We start from the raw sequence: 18,979 nt of genomic DNA, 5'->3' as shown, positions 1-18,979 counted from the left end.
TAATATTGACTGCTTCACCCTAGGCTGACATCAGGTATTCTGTTATATCCGTCATCTGGCCCAGTGTGCTTCTGTGCCATTACAAGTAATTCAAAAGCTTCATATTTGCATTGAAAGTTTTCAAATACTTTCTCAAGATGATTAAAATACATTTCATTATCTATGTAGAATGGTCTGGTGCTCTTGGAATTGATTATTTGCCATTGAGTATCTGTTGAATAGCTACTAAATGTACAGAATTCTGTACATCTATCTATGGAGTCATATTACCAGGAGATTGGTAGAGCTGGTTGTGACGTACAGAATTCTAGGTATACACTTTCCTGTCTTTTCCAAGTTGATTTTTACCTTTGGATGTAAAAGTAGAGATGGGCTCCAAAGCTCTTAATATCTTAGATAGAGTGATGCTTAGAATCTTAGTATTCTATAATTAAAAAAAAAACTCTTTCTTAATTTTAGAACCCCATCCAAACACATTTGGAGATAGATTTATATTTTTAGTCTGTGACCACTTATTCTTTTTTTTTTTTTTAACTTGGCAAATTTTCTTTTTTTTTATATAATCAATATTTTTTATTATGATATTGTGGGGTACAGTTAAGGGTTAGGTATACAAATACGTTTCGTTCAGGCACCCTTGTTGATAAGAGGTGTTTCCCCATCCCCAGACAGATATTTACTACCATTAATCCCATCTCCCCCCCATAGTTTCCCACTACTGTCAGTCATTTTCTTATAGTATTACATTGGATGTTCAAGGTCCACTATATGAATGAGAACATGTGATACTCGGATCTTTGTTTCTGTGAGAGGTCACTCAGTATTATAGACTCTAGTTCCATCCAGGTTGCTGCGAAATTCATGATTTTGTTCTTTTTTATGGCTATGCAGTATTTCATCGTGTATATGTACCACATTTTTTTAATCCAGTCCTCTTTTGATGAACAGCATGGCTGCTTCCAGGTTCTTGCTATTGTGAACAATGCTGCGATAAACATACGTGTGCAGATATCTTTTTTATAGAGTGATTTGAGTTCTTCAGGATATATTCCTAGTAGGGGGATTGCGGGGTCATATGGGAGGTCGATATTTAGAGCTTTTAGGAATCGCCACACTGCTTTCCACAGAGGTTGCACTAGTTTACACTCCCACCAACAGTGTATAAGTGTTCCCTTTTCGCCACACCTTCTCCAGCAGCTGTTATTTTTTGAGTTGTTGATAATTGCCATTCTGACTGGAGTTAGGTGGTATCTCAGTGTGGTTTTGATTTGCATCTCCTTGATGATTAGTGAGGTTGAACATTTCTTCATGTGTCTGTCGGCTGCTTGGATGTCTTCCTTTGTGAAGTGTCTGTTGTGACCATTTATTCTTATTTTTAATCCTGACTTTTACTTTTGTATCCTTTTGTATTTCATTTTCCCTTGAATTTCTTTCAGGATTGAGGTTGTGGATACATTATTTGATAAAATAGCTTAAATATCTTTATTCTTGAGAGTTTATGAGGATATAGTATTTTGAAAATTATATCTGTAAAATGAGTTGATTCATCCGAAAATAATATCATATGATGAAAATTAGAATTATTACTGTGTTGTTAATCACTCTTAAATATAACAAAATTAATTAATGATTAAATTATTTAAAATATTTATTTATTCTTAAATTTTTATTGTGCATTTTTTTTCCTCACCTTTTTCTTCCTTTCTTTTACTTATTTTCAGCATTTTCTTTCTCCCTCCTTCTATCTGTCACTTCTTCCTTTCCTTCCTCTTGAATTTCTGGTCCATTTTAGTGTATATATTCTTTATTAAATGGCACTTTAATTAAAAGAAATTTTTTTATTTTAAGGATATGGGGCTCAATTCAGGGTTAGATATACAAATGCTCATTATGCAGGACCCTTGTTGATGGGGTGTATTAGGTGTGCCCCCTGCCCCCCAGCAGTTTCCCATTACTGCTATTTCTGTGCCTCCTTCCCCCAGTTGCCAATACTGTCAATCCCTTTCTTATAGTAGTGTGATAATTGTTCAAGGTCCGCTTATGACTGAGCACATGTGGTACTCAGTTCTTTGTTTCTATGATTGATCACTCAGTATTATGGACTTTAAGTCCATCCAAGTGGCACTTTAATTTTTATCAGTAATACAGGCAAATAATCTTACTGTGCTTACAATGAAAAGTATCAGTCCCTCATACTTCCCACTTATGTTTTCCACTCCAACTTCTTTAGCGCATTCTTTTGGTGTTTACCATTGTATCTTGCCATAGATTGCTGATACTGGTACTAACTTTTTTGTTTGTTTATTAGTTGACTCCCTACTATGAAAGATGAAAGTTGTTTTTTTTTTTTCTGTCCATGCATTTCTAACCCCTTTTCCTCCCAATAGGTTTATATCTTAATTTTGAGGATTTATACAATTATTAATCTGTAAATTTTTTTTTTAATCTCTAAGCTAAGTAGTATATTATGGTTATTTTTGTTGCTTATCTTTTTATATTTTTATGGTTAATACATTTTAAAAACTTGTTTAGTTTTCTATGTTCTTACCATTAATTATTTTCTAAAATTTCCCACAATCATGAAAATGTTATCTCAGTATGTTCATATGTATTAGGCATTCTATCAATTTTATCTTTTTAAAGATGCTGAGATAATGCATCATGTTTCATTCTACTATCTTTAGTGAGAAGCTTCTATTTTAGAGTAATGTTAGAAAATTTTAAGATACTCTGCAATCAGATAGGGACACTTGAAAATTAATAGTAAAATAAAATTTTAATGTAATATTTTGAGCCTATTTTGTGTCTTGTATTCACCAAGTATTCAGAGAAACACTTTTTATAGAGTTTATCTTTTACTACTTTAAAAAAATGTTTATTTTAAAGAGGTAGGGTACAATTCAGAGTTAGGTATACAAATGTTCATTGTACAGGTAAAGTTTGGGTCTCACTTTGGTACCCACTTTACCTGGTTTGAGATCAGGTACACTTATTCATGAAGTATGTCCCCCCCTCCCTGGCATTTTCCAACCACTGCCAATCCCTTTCTTACAGTATTATGATCTCTTTTACTACTTTTTATAGAGAGTGAGCAGAAAGGTTGGGCACAGTGGCTCATGCTTGTAATCCCAGCTCTTTGGGAGGCCAAGGTATAAGGATCACTTGAGCCCAGGAGTTTGAGAGTGAACAGAAATCTCATTTTATAGTCAGCAATCCTTAATCTGTAGTTTAGGTAGATAATCTTTTAATGATTGGATGACACAATATTAAATTCAGTTTTATGCCAGGGACTAGTTAATTAATGAATGATTCTTATTGAAAGGTATAAATGTAAGATTTTAGTTCTGCTAAATATGTTTGTCAAACTGTGTTGTCATTTATTCTCAGTGTGTCATAGCTACCATCGCTTTTGGAATGGGCATTAATAAAGCTGACATTCGCAAAGTCATTCATTATGGTGCTCCTAAGGAAATGGAGTCATATTACCAGGAGATTGGTAGAGCTGGTCGTGATGGACTTCAAAGTTCTTGTCATGTACTCTGGGCTCCAGCAGACTTTAACTTAAATAGGTAAAAAAAAAATTATTGCTTTTTCTCTTGCAGATTTCTTTTTTTTTTTCATTTAAACTCTGAAAGTATTTGAGGCAATGTCCCATTTTAAATTTGTGGGTGCATTTAAGCCAAAAAACCAGAGGACACCTCAGTATTTGTGGTAAGTGTTTCCATGTGGAGATGTCCTGCTTTTAGCCATGCCTCAGTTAGCATGAGGAATTAACCAAATCAGGGCTCTACTTGGGCATGTAATTTAGATCCTGTGGAATATTTTCCTACTATTGTACGTTAATGAACAGTGTTTTTTTCTCCTCAGATCCTCTCAAGTTATGATATGCCTTCAACCATGTTACTTTAGATACCCTTTCCTTTGCTATTGGTTCTTTCTTCCCATGCTATGTGAGGATTATTCCAAAAGACACCTCCCAATCTCTATTTGACTCTTGTTGCTATTTCTTTCCTTAGTTCATGAGAGCATGCCAGCTCTCCTGGACTGTGCATGAGTAATTGTGTTGTGCTGTACTGATAGACTGCTGTGAAAAATGCATTGTGTTTGGTGTTTAATACAGGAAAACCATTCTACTTACATACTAAATAAGTATTGGATTGATACATAAATGTATAGCGTTTTTTGCTTGCCTGTGGATTGTAAATGTCTCATCATGGTTGACTGATCACAGTTCATACATATATGCCAATTCTCAGGTTGACTGACATGGATCATCATGGATTAAAGTGTTTGATCTTCATCAAAGCCTGATGGTCTTCCTGAATGTGGAGAATCACTCAGGTCAAAAGGACCCTCTTTGAAATGACAAAACCATTTTCTTGTCATGCTTTTCCTGATGGCATTCTCCCTGAACATGGCACAAATGTTTTGAGCTGCCTCTGCTCCCTTTACTCCTCTGTTAAGCTCAAACACAAGAGTATGTCAGAAGCGTTCATTTTTTTCCATTTGGCACTCTATCTTCTGTAGCCCACAGATAGCATTAACTTTCTTCAAATCTGCAAAATGCAAAGTGTGCTCACAAGCACAACATTGTCACTCCAAATGACAAATGATAAACTCCCTATGCCACAGTGTAGCCATGCCAAAAATAAATGCTATGAATTTATGCATCAACCTAATATTTTTTTTAGAACTTAAGTTCTGTGAGGTTTTTATTGGAAAGGAGAACTTTATTTTACAAAACTTTTAGGGGTATCACTTATCAACTTATTCCTTCATTCATAGGAAAGAAAATATCAGGAGGAAAACCTATATATGGTAACTGATGGGGCTGCCAGGATGAAGTATTTTCAAAATACACCTCTGTGTAGATGAATAAATTGAGATCTTGAAGGAACATATTCAGAATGCCTATCCAGTACAATTTTTGTTTTTAATTTATTATTCAGTAGTGTGTTTTTGAGTGTCCATTATGGGATTTCTTCACAGAAGACTAAAAAGTGTCAGGATAAGTTCTAGTAGTATTTAAAAAAATAAACAAACTTGTCTTTAATGTCATTTAACAATTTTAAATAAATTCTGCATTATGGCAAAAAAAAATTCATCTGTAATTGATTGAGAAAGGAACTTAATTATGGTATTTTCCTGGTGTCCCATTATACCCCATGACCCAAAGAGACAGTTTTGGAGGGAGGAGATCTGCAGAGCTAACAGGGATGAAGGCTTGCTCACGTTTGGGTCACGAGCCTCTTTCGGTATTCTTTATATTAATCACTTAGTTTATCATAGAAAATAAATTAAAATAAGTAATAATCTTTTTACTGGGAAAAGGTAAAAATGGATATATTGTAGATGGCTTGCTAGAAGCCAAAGAGTGTGTGACATATAAAACAAAATGAAAAACTTTAGAGTTTATAATACTTTTCCAAAACCAGCTAAATAATTGATACTTGGACATAGGTAGAGTTTTTTTCAAAGGTAGAGGTTTTTTCAAAAGCAATTTTCATTTAAAAAAAATCAGAAAAATTCTTGCCTTGGTGAGGGGTATTGATTATAAAGCGAATATAAGAGAACTTTCTGGGGTGATAGAAATGTTCTTAACTTGATGGGGTGTGGGTTTTGTAGGTTATGAAAAACAAATAAAAAGTAAATAAAAAGTAACAAAATTGCTAATACAGTTTTACATATTCCTGTGATATTTTTTGTTGACAGGAACCGCCTTACTGAGATACATAATGAAAAGTTTCGATTATGCAAATTAAAGATGATAGCAAAGATGGAAAAATACCTTTATTCCAGCAAGTGTAGGAGACAGTATGTATTATTTATTTTATATCAATTAATATTGATTTATGGGTAGTGTTCTTTAAAGAAAAAAGTTTGCTAAGTAGTTAGAAGTATTTTGAGAAAATACTGTGTTGATGTTACATGTGTGCTGAATTTTTAAGGCAACCTTCTTTGTGCCTGAGTAAACTGAAGTCAAATAATGAGGTCCCAAGTGAAGCAATTAATGATGGTTTTAGCTCATTATTTTCAGGAATGAATTTAATATATACCTTTTTGTTCTTTTATTTAATTTAAAATTTTCTCTTGGGTAGAATCATCTTGTCTCATTTTGAGGACAAACAACTACGAAAAGCCTCCTTGGGAATTATGGGAACTGAAAAATGCTGTGATAATTGCAGGTCCAGGTAAAGATTTCTTCTTATAGATGAACGTTCTAAAAGTAGTTACTTCTCTTCCCTTTCAAATTATGTTTAATTCAATTCCTTTTGAGTGATTCGTATTTTAGTTTTTAAATAAAATCTCAATTATTTATTGAGATGTAAGCCAAAAAGCAAAATTAGAGTATTCTACTTTACAAATAGAGCAATAAAATGGTAGACCTAAATTTAAATGTATTAATAGTTACATTAAATATAAATGGTCTAAAATATTATTTAAAAGCATAAATTGTCCGAATTGATTTTTTAAAATGACCCTGTTCTATATTATGTCCACAAGAAATTGACTACAAGTATAATTTTATACATAGGTTAAAAAAAGTATAAACTGTTTATGTGCTATGAAAGCAATAATCAAAAGAAAGCTGGAGTTATGTTAATATTAGACAATGGAGACTTTGAAGCAAAGAGTATTACCAGGAACAAAGGACAACTGACTAGTATATCAGTCAGGGTTCTCTAGAGAAACAGGATCGATTATTTCATGGCGATTATATATATGTTTACATATATGTATATGTTATATGTATGTGCATGTGTACATATATGGGAGGGAGGAAGGGAGCTAGAGTAAGAAGGGGAGGAAAAGAAAAAGGGGAGAGAGAGAGGGAGGGAACTGATTTTAAGGAATTGACTCACAAGTTGTAGGGATTGGCAAGTCTAAAATTGGTAGAGCAGGCCAACAGGCTGGGAACTCATGCAAAAGATGATTGCAGTCTTGAAGCAGAATTTCTTCTCCAGCAAACCTCAGTTTTTGTTCTAAAGTCCTTCAGTTGATTGAATGAGACCTATCCACATTATTGAGGATAATCTCCTTTACTTAAAGTCAACAAATTGTAAATGTTAATCGTATCTACCAAATATTTTGCAGCAACATCTAGATTAGTGTTTGACCAAATAACCGAGCAGTTGGACACAGTGACTGGCACCTCTAATCCCAGTGCTTTGGGAGACTGAAGCAGGAGGATAGTTTGAGGCCAGGAGTTTGAGATTAGCCTGGGCTATGAAATGAGACCCTGTCTCCACACACACAAAAAAAAGTTGTTAAAAAAGTAGATGGGCATTGTGGCAGCTACTTGGGAGGCTATGGCAGAAGGATCACCTAAGCCCAGGAGTTTGAGACTGTGGTGAGCCATGATCGTGCCACTGCATTCCAGCCTGCCAACAGAATGAGATCCTGATCAAAAAAAAAAAAAAAAAAGTCATCATTAGGGATGGAAATGTTCTCTGTATAATGATGAAGTCCTTCACCAAGAAGACATAATTGTTTTATGAACCTCAAGAAAAAAACTTTAAATACATAAAGCGCAAACTGGCAGAACAGCTGGAGAAATCAACAAATCCATCAGAGTTGGAGAGTTTGATATAATTTTTAATCATTGGTAAGTAAACAATCAAAATATTAGGATATTATAGAAAATTTGGTCCACATAGTGATGAGTTTGATTTATCAGACACAGTATGTGGAATCCTAGACCAGGCACCTAGAGCAGTGTATCTCAAATGTTTTTACTTCATAACTCACATAGCAAATGATACTATTTGTATAGCACACTGGGCTAATTGTCAGAGACCAGGTTTTGTCCAGAACCTTAGTGTTTGGAGTGATTAACCTTTCACACACTTAGAATTCATTTCTAGCACACTGATTGGGGAGCACTGAATAGTTCTTAAACATACGTGGAATATTTATAAAAATTGACTATGAAATAGAGCATGGCATAGCAAACTGTGGCTTATGGGCCAGATCTCCTTGTTGCCTCTTTTTGTAAATAAAGTTTTCTTTAAACACAGCAATATCCTTTTCTTTATGTGTTCTCTATGGCTGCTTGAATTAAGAAGGTACCTACCTACAAAGCCTGAACTATTTTATCTGGCCATTTATTTTTTTTGTTTTGTTTTGTTTGATTTGGAGTTTCACCCCGTGGCCCAGACTGGAGTGCAGTGGCCGCTCCCGGCCACCGCAGCCTTGACCTGATGGGCTCTGGCAATCCTTCCACTCAGCCTTCCAAGTAGCTGGAACTACAGGCATGCGCTACCACGCCCGGCTAATTTTTTTTTGATTTATTGTAGAGATGAGGTCTCGCCAAGTTGCCCAGGTGGGTCTCGAACCTGTGGGCTCAGGCAGTCCACTCATCTCAGCCTCCCAAAGTGCAGGATTACAGGCTGAGCCACTGAGCCTATCTGGCCATTTATAGAAAAAGTTTTCTGACTCCTGTACTAGACTGTAACTTGTTTCAGAAATTTTTCAGTGAATTGGTATCAAACTGACCACATTTTCTGACAGGGGTGCAATTGAATTAGAAGTATATGAGTATATACAAAAAAATTTCTTATGTATTAGGAAATTAAAATAACACTTTTAAATAATTCATAATCAAAGAAAAATCAAATTGGAAATTTAAAAGTGTTTAGAACTTAGTGATTATTATAATAAAATACATTAGAACTGGTAAGATGCAGCATAGGAAGAACTTTGTGGGAATTTGATAGCTTTAAATACTCATATTAGAAAAGAAAATTAATCTGTTCGGCATCTCACTAAAGAGGTTAGACTAGGAGAATAAACCTAAACATGTTTCTTCTCCCCCAAAAGAATGTCAGGAATATTGAATGTATTCTTATTGCTATTTCAGAGATACTTATTATAAGGAAAGCAATTGAATTAGGTAGGTTCAGTCTACTACTAGATTTTCTTTAGAGTAGATTTAAGAGTACTTTTGTTTTCAATCTACTTGAAGAATTTTCATTTTTATTAATTATAACTTGTATCATTTGTATTAATGATAATCTACCTGAGAGATGACTTAGGAATTTAACTTCTAAATGTACTTAAATGAAAGGTTTATAATCTTCTTGTCATATTTTATACTTATTCACGTTTAAACCAACAATTTATTGCACAGGAAATTTTTTCCCCTCATTTTAAACAAAAAGTTTATTTAGGCAAGACAATTGACTTAAAGAAAAACTGTCTAGGATTTTTTTAGAGTAATGTATCCCAACTACATTAAAAAGGCTATAAAATTGTCTTTGGTTTTACAATGATAAATGAAAAACACTAAATTACTGCAGCACAAAAGGTACGCAAGGATTTTTAATTAATTAATTAATACTATTATTATTTTTGCTAAAACAGTGGTGACAAAATAACTTACTGGTATATGAAGATAAGAACTGAATGAACATGCCAGTAAGGGAGGAAGGAGATCTTTCTCAGAACCACTGCTCTTCCTCATACCATCTCCATTTGAAGTCAATCAAAACATATCATTTAGTTAAAAACAACAGCAACAATATGCTTGTGCACATATATCAGTTGATTTCTTTTCAATAAAGGAATGGGAAGAGGAAAATGAAAGCACAGAAAAAACTCTACTGGCGTGGTCAGAATGTGGTGGGACCAAAATGCAACTTTCTAATTGAGATATATTCTTGGTCTGTAACAACAGAGTTCTGGAGTAAAGTAGCAGGTGCCCTTTTTAGTAGACACCTCCTGTCTGCTGCTGGCGTGCATCCATTTTGTCTTCAGCCCCCACTTTCAAATATGCAGGTGTGTCTTTTTCCTTGACAGCCTGTCAAATCAGAATCTGTTCTGCCTCTTTGATAAACCCTGTACTTCACAATAGGCTTTCGTTAGTTTACCAAGTGGTGCATACCTCTTCATTTTACACTGCAGCAAGAACCATCCTGCCCAGACACCTTCAAATCAGCGTGATCCCTGTTGTCTGCTTGACTCCTTCCTCGGGCTTTCTGTTGCCCATGGGGAGCACAGGAATTTCCTCAGCTGTTGCTTTGCCAAAGAGGTACCAGGTCCTCTTCGAACGAGCACACACACAAACAGCACAAGGCATGACAGAAGAAAGAGGCAGCAACTGAGATTATTTAAATTTTAAGTTTAACACCTTTTATCTTTTTTTTTTTTTGGCAACAAACCTTTTTTTCCCCAATAAAGCCTAACACAAAAGTCCAATATTTATAAAACTGATCAGATGAACCTGTTCTAGCTATAAATACCATTTGAATTTTTTCCCCTCTACTGTCTGAGCTACCTCCCGTGAAACTCAATTCTAGGGCCCTAAGATTGAGAACCATTTATAACATATCTGATATACTATATTATAGTTTATTTTTATGTTTTCTATGTGACATACGTTCTTGGCTATAATGTAGTTTATTTGTAGCTTCTGAAGCAGTTGGCACATTTCAGATTTTCTTTAGTTGGCTAATTGTTACACTAAATCTTTTTATTTCTAAAAGTACATGCCTTAGCTAAGCTTTCTTACTGTATTACTATTTTTATTTAGATTGGGCTGTTGCTATTCCATTGATGATTCAGACGATATATCCCAGGACTTTGGTCCACAAGCATTTCAGCTATTATCTGCTGTGAGCATCTTAGGGGAAAATTTTGGAATTGGGGTTCCGATTTTATTTCTCCGAGGATCCGTAAGTATATCTGTGAATTACTTTCATAATTCTTCTTTTATGCCTATTACACTTTTCCTTAGAGATTTGCTGTATTTTGATGGTAGCTTTGACTTTGGGTGGGCTATTAGAAGCTCAGAGAGTCCTACTAAGTTCCATTTAAACACTATATTCATTACTTCTGACAAAGCCTGTGTGTTTCACATCTTCCAAGCTGTTGTTCACCTCTGCACCTCAGTCTGGAAGTATTGTATTAGTTTATCACATTGCGGTTAGCTGAATCCCTAGACCAGTCTTTTTTAGGATAATTAAGAAAAGTTAACTTTCATTGTGTCAAGGGATGGGTGGAACAAAATTGTATCTTTTCGTGCCCAGTGCAAAACTTCAGTTTCAGGAATTATTTTGTAAATGTCTAAGTTCAATCAAAATATTTGGCACATATTTTTCTTTCCTTCTGTTCCCTGTCAGAAATATTTACAATTCTGAGAGAATTTTTTTTTCTTTACCAGTGAATAAATAGTCAATTCAATTTAGCTACTTTTTTTTGAGTGATTAGTGTTTCATTATTCTGCTACACATCTGCAGGTACAAATATAAACCATGACCTCTTCAGTCCAAAAGCTTGTTCTGTAGTCCTTTTGTTTATATGATTTTACTCCTGATTTATAAGTCTATATATTTTAATATTGGTTGAATGTAAATCAAGAGTGAGAGTTACCGTGCTTTGCAAATATGCATATTTATTTAAAATATACTTTAAAATAGAGATTAAAATTCTCATTTTATATGTAGAATTTAAAAAATCATTTAGATAATCATTTATTTGTGAAATACTTGAATACTTTATATAAATATTTATTTTCTGAATTTTCATTTTGTTTAGAAAGGAACATATTAAATTACTTGTGAAATATTTGTAGTGAAATATGCTGAAAATTTTTGTTGACTTTTCATTTACTGATATTTTTAGATTCTGGATAGAGTTTAAAATTTTGTTTGTAAATCACAAGATTGATTAGAAGTGTTGTCTAAGAAACTGTTTTAGCTGCTATGCATGATATTTTTAATTAAAAGTATTTCTATTGCAAGGCATAGCTTAAATATTATTGAAATCTATGAAAACTTTTTGGCTGTGTCCAAGTTAAATGTATAATTTATCAAAATTATCCTTGTTTTAATTTAATGTAATCCATCCATATCCAGTATCAACAAATAAGTGTAAGTGGGTTCCTAGACGAACTTGAACTGGTCACAAGAGAGATCATATTTCACCTATTAAAAACACCAAGTCAGACCACTTATACTGACAGTCTCTTTTGGGAGTCCTCAAATTAAGAAGTTTATCCTTTGTGAAATTTTATACTACCCTTGCTAGATAAAAGCATAGAACTTTTAAGAAAGTGCTACTTAATGAAAGACTCCAACTGCAGTGAAAATAAGGCAAATTTTCCCCCCCATTTCTGTGATCTTGGTATCTGTTGGGATATTGTTTTAAAAATTATCATTGTAATTCCTTTGAGAATTTTGTAAAGTGTTCTTGTTAACCAGTTTAGGAAAAATGAATATCTTTGTGCATAATTTTGATCTGTAAAATAAGTGTCATAAACTGGGAATGATTGGAGTTTAAAGAGATAATGTATGTAAATATATAAAAAATGTAGTTTCAGCCACATATGGGTCTCTTTTACACAAAATTTTTCTAAATAGTATAAATAATTATGTAGCCTATCCAGGAGTTTGTGAATAGAATTTAAAATTTTGTTTTTTATAGCACAAGTTTCATTAGAAATTAAATAGTAAAGTCTTGCCTAAGGAGCTTTGTTTTAGTTGTCTAAACAGCTCACTATATTATAAAAACCTTTAAATGTCCTGTGTGAATATGTGGTAAAATATGCAGTGACCTTAACTTTATAGATTGGAAAAGAGAAACGTAGTGATTAATTTGCATAACCAAGAGATTAAATGAAACCTCTTTTCTGATCACATTATCACAGTGCTTAACCTTATCATGGCTCTAGAATTAGGTAACACTTTTGATGAAATATGATTTACTGTAGGCAGTCACTGGAACTGCTGGTAGTTTTTATCACTCTTTACAATTTTCTAACTATCTAACGGGAGAGAGTTATCCATTTAATTTTCTGGACAAGCTATTTTATCTGATTAAAATATATTCCTACTTTATCTTTTGGTTTTATCTTGCCCCACATAGAATAATAGTTCACAATGAATTTTTGAAGCCCTGAAGTGGCAACTGTGAGCTTCCTTGGCCTGTAGTAACTGGGAAAGAGGCAAAAAAAAAAAAGTTAAGACATTTTTAACAAAAGTTATGGACTTGCTCTGTGCTTTAAGAACTTAGGAATTGAAAACTTCTTGAGTTGGGGTTTATAACTATTTTTCCACTAGTTATTAAACATGCATTTTAACATAGGAAACTATACTCTATTTTGTGGGGAATTCGAAGCTAAATTAGGTGAGACCTAACCATTCAATATGGAAGGTGCTACTTGTAGCATAGAAAGAGATAAGGGACATTTGAATAGAGATAACGCATTATTAAAGTTCTGAAGAAAGAGTGCTTAGGGAAATAAGAGGTTACTAAAACTTCTATTTTGTGAGGGACACAGTCGATTTTGGTGCAATATTGTCAATTTGGACATTCATTCAGAGATGGAATGAGGAAGAAGAGAAGAATGTGGCATTCTCAGCAGAAAAAAATATTACAAAAAGCAATCGTGATTTTTAAACTAAATTAATTCGGAAAAGTGGCAAGTTGTTTTATTTTTCTCCCCTCTCCAGTATTTCTGCAAAGATTTTGCTTTTATCAGAAACAGATACCTTGGGTCATGTACTCTGACCGGTCAGTTGTTTTTATTCTAACACTTACCCATCAATTAATAGATTTCCACATTCTATGATATGCCCATTTTGGTGACTCTTATTTTTCCAACCTGGTTTTTAAAGGAAAAGAATGAGATGAAAATTTCCCTTTTTAAGACAACATTCCATAGAGTTGTGGTATAGCCTCTTAGAGCTAAAACTGGCAGAAAGACTATTTAACCCTGTCACATTATTTTACTGTAGTTGAAACTGAGTTAAAATGAAAGTTAAATGACCTTGTTTAGGTCATACTGTTACTTTGTGCCAGAATCAGGATGAGCAGATGACTTTCTCACCTATTAGTCTAGTGCTTTTTCTATTTATTGTGTTGTTACATGCAGTTTGAAATTAGTATTTTTAGATTGAATGATCTAGAAATACTGGAATTAAATTTGTGGTAGGTGAGGAATATGTGTATAAAGTTTTGCCCTCCTTAAAAATCAATGTCCAAATTCCTATCCTGTGTTCGCTAAAGAGCTGTCTCATTTTAGGCAGTTTTACTCTATTGGGTAGATAACCTGGAAAATTAAGTTACCTGGAATACTTAAGCAATAATGGAGGATGCATTGCTTAGTGAGAAATCATTAAGCATTTGTTGTTGAAAATTCTTACTGTATTTTAATTATTATTTTTTAATGTTACTTGGTTCACTTTGAATTTCTAATAGAAACAAAGATTATCTATATCAAAGAGCGTTGTCTGCATGGTGATTGCTGTGGAAACAAGACAGTGTGAATTTATTCGCATAGTACACAGTGTTCACAATCATTATTGATCATGAGGGGAAGGGACAGTTACTCCCTAGTGATCAGAAAACATTTTATTGCTTCATACTAATAAATTTGCTTACTCTGGGCTGTTTTCTGCATATGAAAGGGAAAGCTAGAAGAGTAATTTTTAGCGTCCAGAGAGCTAGTCAGGGCTAGTTAGACAACTTAATACCTTTGGTATTGTTAGTTGCAAGCAATAGCATCTCCTACTATAAAGGTAAGCCCCTTGCAGATATGGAGTGCAATTAGCAAGTGTTCCATGGAAACCCTACTAGATATTAAGTAATGGATTTTATTCTTGGTTAAAAAAATTCAGACTGAGTTAAGAATCCGCTGTCAAATAACAAAAAGAAAGTTTATACTACTGAGCTAGGCTTTGTCCTGGTTATTCACTTAATCTTCACAACATTCCCAATAGGTAGAAATGAATATATTTGCATATTACATGAGGAAATAGAAGTACAGAGAGGCAGTTTACTAGAACTATAACTTGAACCCAGGTAACCTAGCTCAAGAGCCTGCATGGGGTGTGTTTATTGTGGAGGAATGGGGGCTGTGGCTATGCATGCTACAATAATAAAAATTAGTGTTAGTAGTTTAGCAGCCTGTGTGTTCTAGTTCTAGCTGCAGTACAGATACCCAGTGGGACGTTAGGCTGCTACTTAACATCTTTGAGCCTCTGATTATTTGTTAGCAATATGAGTAAAAAATGAGTAAAAGATAGAGCAAAGAGCTCCAACATTCTTTCCAGGTCTGAGAGTCTATGTTTTATTTTACTTTTCTGTGTGTGTGTGTTAGAGTTTCAGTCGATCACCCAGAATGGATGGAATACAGTGACATGCTCACGGCCACCCCAGCATTGATCTGCTGGGCTCTGGAGATCCTTCTGCCTCAGCCTTCCAAGTAGCTGGAACTACAGGCGCATGCTACCACGCCCAGCTAATTTTTTATTTATTGTAGAGACGAGGGCTCGCCAAGTTGCCCAGGCTGGTCTCAAACCTGCGGGCCTTGGCCTCCCAAAGTACTGGGATTACAGGCTGAGCCACCTTATTTTACTTTTAAAAATAAATTTTCTTGTATGTATTTAAGTTACATGACATAATGTTATGGAATACATATATATAGTAAAATGGTTACCATAGTGAGGCAAATCAACATATCCATCATCGCACATAGTTACCTTTGTTTTTTTGTGGCAAGAGTAGCTAAAATCTTCTTATTTAGTAGGAATTCCAAATATAGTATGAGCCACAGTCCTCATGTTGTACATTAGATCTCTAGACTTGTTTATCCTGCATATATGATGTTTGATTTTTAAACATTGGGCTCAAATCAACCCCAAGTCAGTTAGCATAGGTGGGGATTGTTAACAAGAAAAAAGATGCCACATTGTACCTAGTTGTTTGTATTTCTTTAGATCTTGTTCTGAAACATTTTGGAAATATAATCATTATGATACTAAGGTTGATTCTTTAGTTATTTTAAAATTAATTAATTATATTTTAATTTTTATTGTTAAGATTTAATACAGTGCATATTATAGACTTTGTTAACAACACCTATTGGAAGGCTGTGTTTTAAGTCCAGTATCTAGGACTTATGTGCCTCTGCTGGGAACTTACCGTAGTTTACCTAATTTTGTATTAGCTTTCTTTTTGTGAAGGATCAGTCTTATTTAACCTAGTTTTGCAAATGTTGTATATGTTAGAAATAATAGTAAATAACATAAGTGTATTAATACTGATCTATGATATGTTTTTATTTTCAGTCATATACTTGGCAAGATCTTCAAATAGTAAAACAGTATATCTTTGCATTTAAGTATGTCATTCTTGTTCTACCTGTTTTAGAATACTTCCATTCACACTTTTAACACTCTAAAATTATAAACCTAAAACCATAATGCTTTCATCAGTTGAATAAAAACAATATGTTCATAATAGATAACCTTATGCTTGTCTGAGTTATGTCTGCTGCAACTCATACTGTATATACTTTTAATTTTGATCTCTAGATTTTTATATACATTGACTGTTAAACCTTTATTAGAGTATAGATGAAATGTAAAAATGTTGAATTGTCATCTACCTTTTTCTAAAATTTTAGACTGCATTTTACATTGACATTTTTACAATATAGAATTCTCTTGACATATTCAAGGGATAAAGGTTTTTGAAACATGAATGTACCCCAAAAGATAGTACTTTCTCATAATCATTCTAATTTAAACAAAGTTGTTTATTACTGGGTATTAAATGGCTAGTGATATTGTTAACAAGGTAATACTGCAAAGTGGCTCACCAAGGGAGCTGCTGCTGCTTCTGCAGTCAATAAGCCGTCTGTCATCTTGGGAATCTGCCACTGTGGCACCTGAACCAAAACTGCATTGAGCAAGAAGCTGTAATAATTGGGAAGGTTCTACTTTTGCTTACTCTGAGAACCAACCTGTTGCTGCTATAATTTGTATCAACCAAACGATGCCTCTTGCTGCTTATGAAGCTGGTAGTTGTGTGCTGGGTTCTTTTCTAACACTTTGTTGTAAAAAAAAAAAATTAAACACTTCCACAATCATGCATGCCTGCAAAAATAGCGGAGGAGTAGCCTCTGCCTCACTTCCTACTTACCCGTGTCATGCAAATATACATCTGATTCGCAGGAATTAAATCTCATTCAGAACCCTTGCTGAAAGGGAATTTGAGAAATAGTATTTGTAAGTTACCACATTTGGAGGGTAGAAAGACCCTTGAATTATAATCGCATATTCACAATGCACATTAGATAAGAGTAATTTTCCATAAAGCCCTGTGTTCATATATTACTCTACACATTTAAAAGTAGTATTAAAATGTATAGGATGAATGAAAGAGGCAGTAAGAGGACTGTGAGTGGAAAAGTATTTGATAGAGGGTAAAGGTGGGGAGTCCTCTCCATTCAAGGGTAAGATTATTGCATGACAGACTAGCTTCCCTAATATTTCTAGAACTTGTTGGCTATGAAGAGTCTCCCGTGGGAATTTTCTCTTCACTTAAGAAAACATGTATGTTTAGCATGCACCAACTTTTCCTGGTACATCTCAGTGAAACATCTAAATCATAAATGATTAAATAAACCTTGCAGTCGATCATAAACAAAAATACAATGAAAACAACAGCCACGCATTGGAAACTGAGTTATACTGCACTCGCTGATGAGTAGCTGTTGGACTACATTGACTTTCAACACTCATGGTTCTATTCTTGAGCTGTAGATTACAATCACTATTTTCTTTTTGTTATTTCATGTTTCAGCGGTATGTTTATTAAACAAATGCTCATGACAGACTTTCACAACAACAACAAATGCTATTTCACAGCATCAAATCTCCCTTATAAGGAAAGAAAATGACAATAAGAACAAGGTTGATGGATTTGGGTTATTTTTTCATGTTTCCTGGGAGTAAAGCCCATGTGTCCTCACATGTTTTTCTCTGTTTTTTCATTTTGAAGATTATCTGCTTTCATTTTCTTTACCTCCTCTCTGGCCATGTGTCCCCGGAAGGCAGTTTGGATTTTGAGAGCAGCAACCTCCTCTTTCTCCTTATTTTCTTCAGAAGATTCTAAGGTGGTGACTGGGGTCTCTTCCCCTTCTACAGTCTGAGACTTTCCTTGTTCAGGCTCACATTTCTCAGGTGATTCTTGCTCCTGCAGACTGAGGGAGAAATATCAACTCTCCACTGCAGAGACAGCTGCTTCCCTTCTACCCCTGGGCTAAAGGTATAATCACTATTTTAAAACAATAATGTGAGTATGCTAATCAGAGGTCCAAATAACAAACATTAAGTATTTCAGACATATCCAAACCTGTACATTAGGAAATACATTTGAATTAAATGTAGAATTTTCTGCCATTATCAAAACACAAAAGGAACACTGATTATATATTTATCTGTGAGTTGAGTGTTCAGAACAAGCATGATGGGTATAAAAATTTTTTAGGTTTTGGCTAGGCATGGTGGTTCATACCTGTAATCCCAGAACTTTGGGAACCCAAGGCAGGAGGATTGCTTGAGTATGAGACCACCTAGGTAACATAGTGAGACCTTGTCTCTACAGAAAGTTAAAAAAATTAGCCAGGTATGGTGGTGCATGCATGTAGTCCCAGCTCCTTGGGAGACTGAGGTGGAAGGATCACCTAAGCCCAGGAGATCGAGACAGCAGTGAGCTGTGAATGTGTCAGTGCACTTCAGCCTGGATGGCAGAAGGAGACCTGACTCAAAAAAAATTGTGTAGGTTTCTTTTTTTTATTTTTTAATTTCAATAGCTTCAGGGAGTACAAATGGTTTTTGGTTACATGGATGCGTTGCATAGTGGTGAAGAAGTCTGGGTTTTAAGTGGACCCATGACCCCCACCGGTGTACATTGTACCCAATAGATGATTTTTTATCCCTTCACCCCTTTGCTCCCTCCCTCCCTCTTCTGAGTATCCAGTGTCTATTTTATCATTCTGTGTGCCTTTAAAATCCTTAGTTTGGCTGCTACTTATAAGTGAGAACATGCAGTATGTAGTTTTTCATTCTTGTGTTATTTTTCTTTCTTTTTTTGTTAATTTTTAATTTTAAAGATATGGGGTACAATTCAGGGCTAGGTATACAAATGTAGGTACCTTTCTTGATGAGGCTTGCCCCCCCCCAGCAGATTC

At 34.4% G+C, this 18,979-nt stretch overlaps 1 protein-coding gene across 1 annotated transcript in view; it reads left to right on the top strand.

Annotated features, from left to right (window-relative positions):
- WRN (Werner syndrome RecQ like helicase) overlaps nucleotides 1–18,979 on the top strand; it is a 125,924-nt gene that overhangs the window by 64,478 nt on the left and 42,467 nt on the right. The window contains 4 exon segments of the mRNA XM_008051979.2: nucleotides 3,388–3,569; nucleotides 5,713–5,814; nucleotides 6,099–6,191; nucleotides 10,532–10,673. Coding sequence (XP_008050170.1) covers nucleotides 3,388–3,569; nucleotides 5,713–5,814; nucleotides 6,099–6,191; nucleotides 10,532–10,673 — 519 coding nt within the window.

Source organism: Carlito syrichta, unplaced genomic scaffold (genome assembly GCF_000164805.1).
Source record: "Carlito syrichta isolate Samal-C Ts95f unplaced genomic scaffold, Tarsius_syrichta-2.0.1 Scaffold249669, whole genome shotgun sequence".
NCBI lineage: Eukaryota > Metazoa > Chordata > Mammalia > Primates > Tarsiidae > Carlito > Carlito syrichta.
Note: the sequence above shows the minus strand (reverse complement) of the source record. Positions and strands in the feature narration are given on the sequence as shown.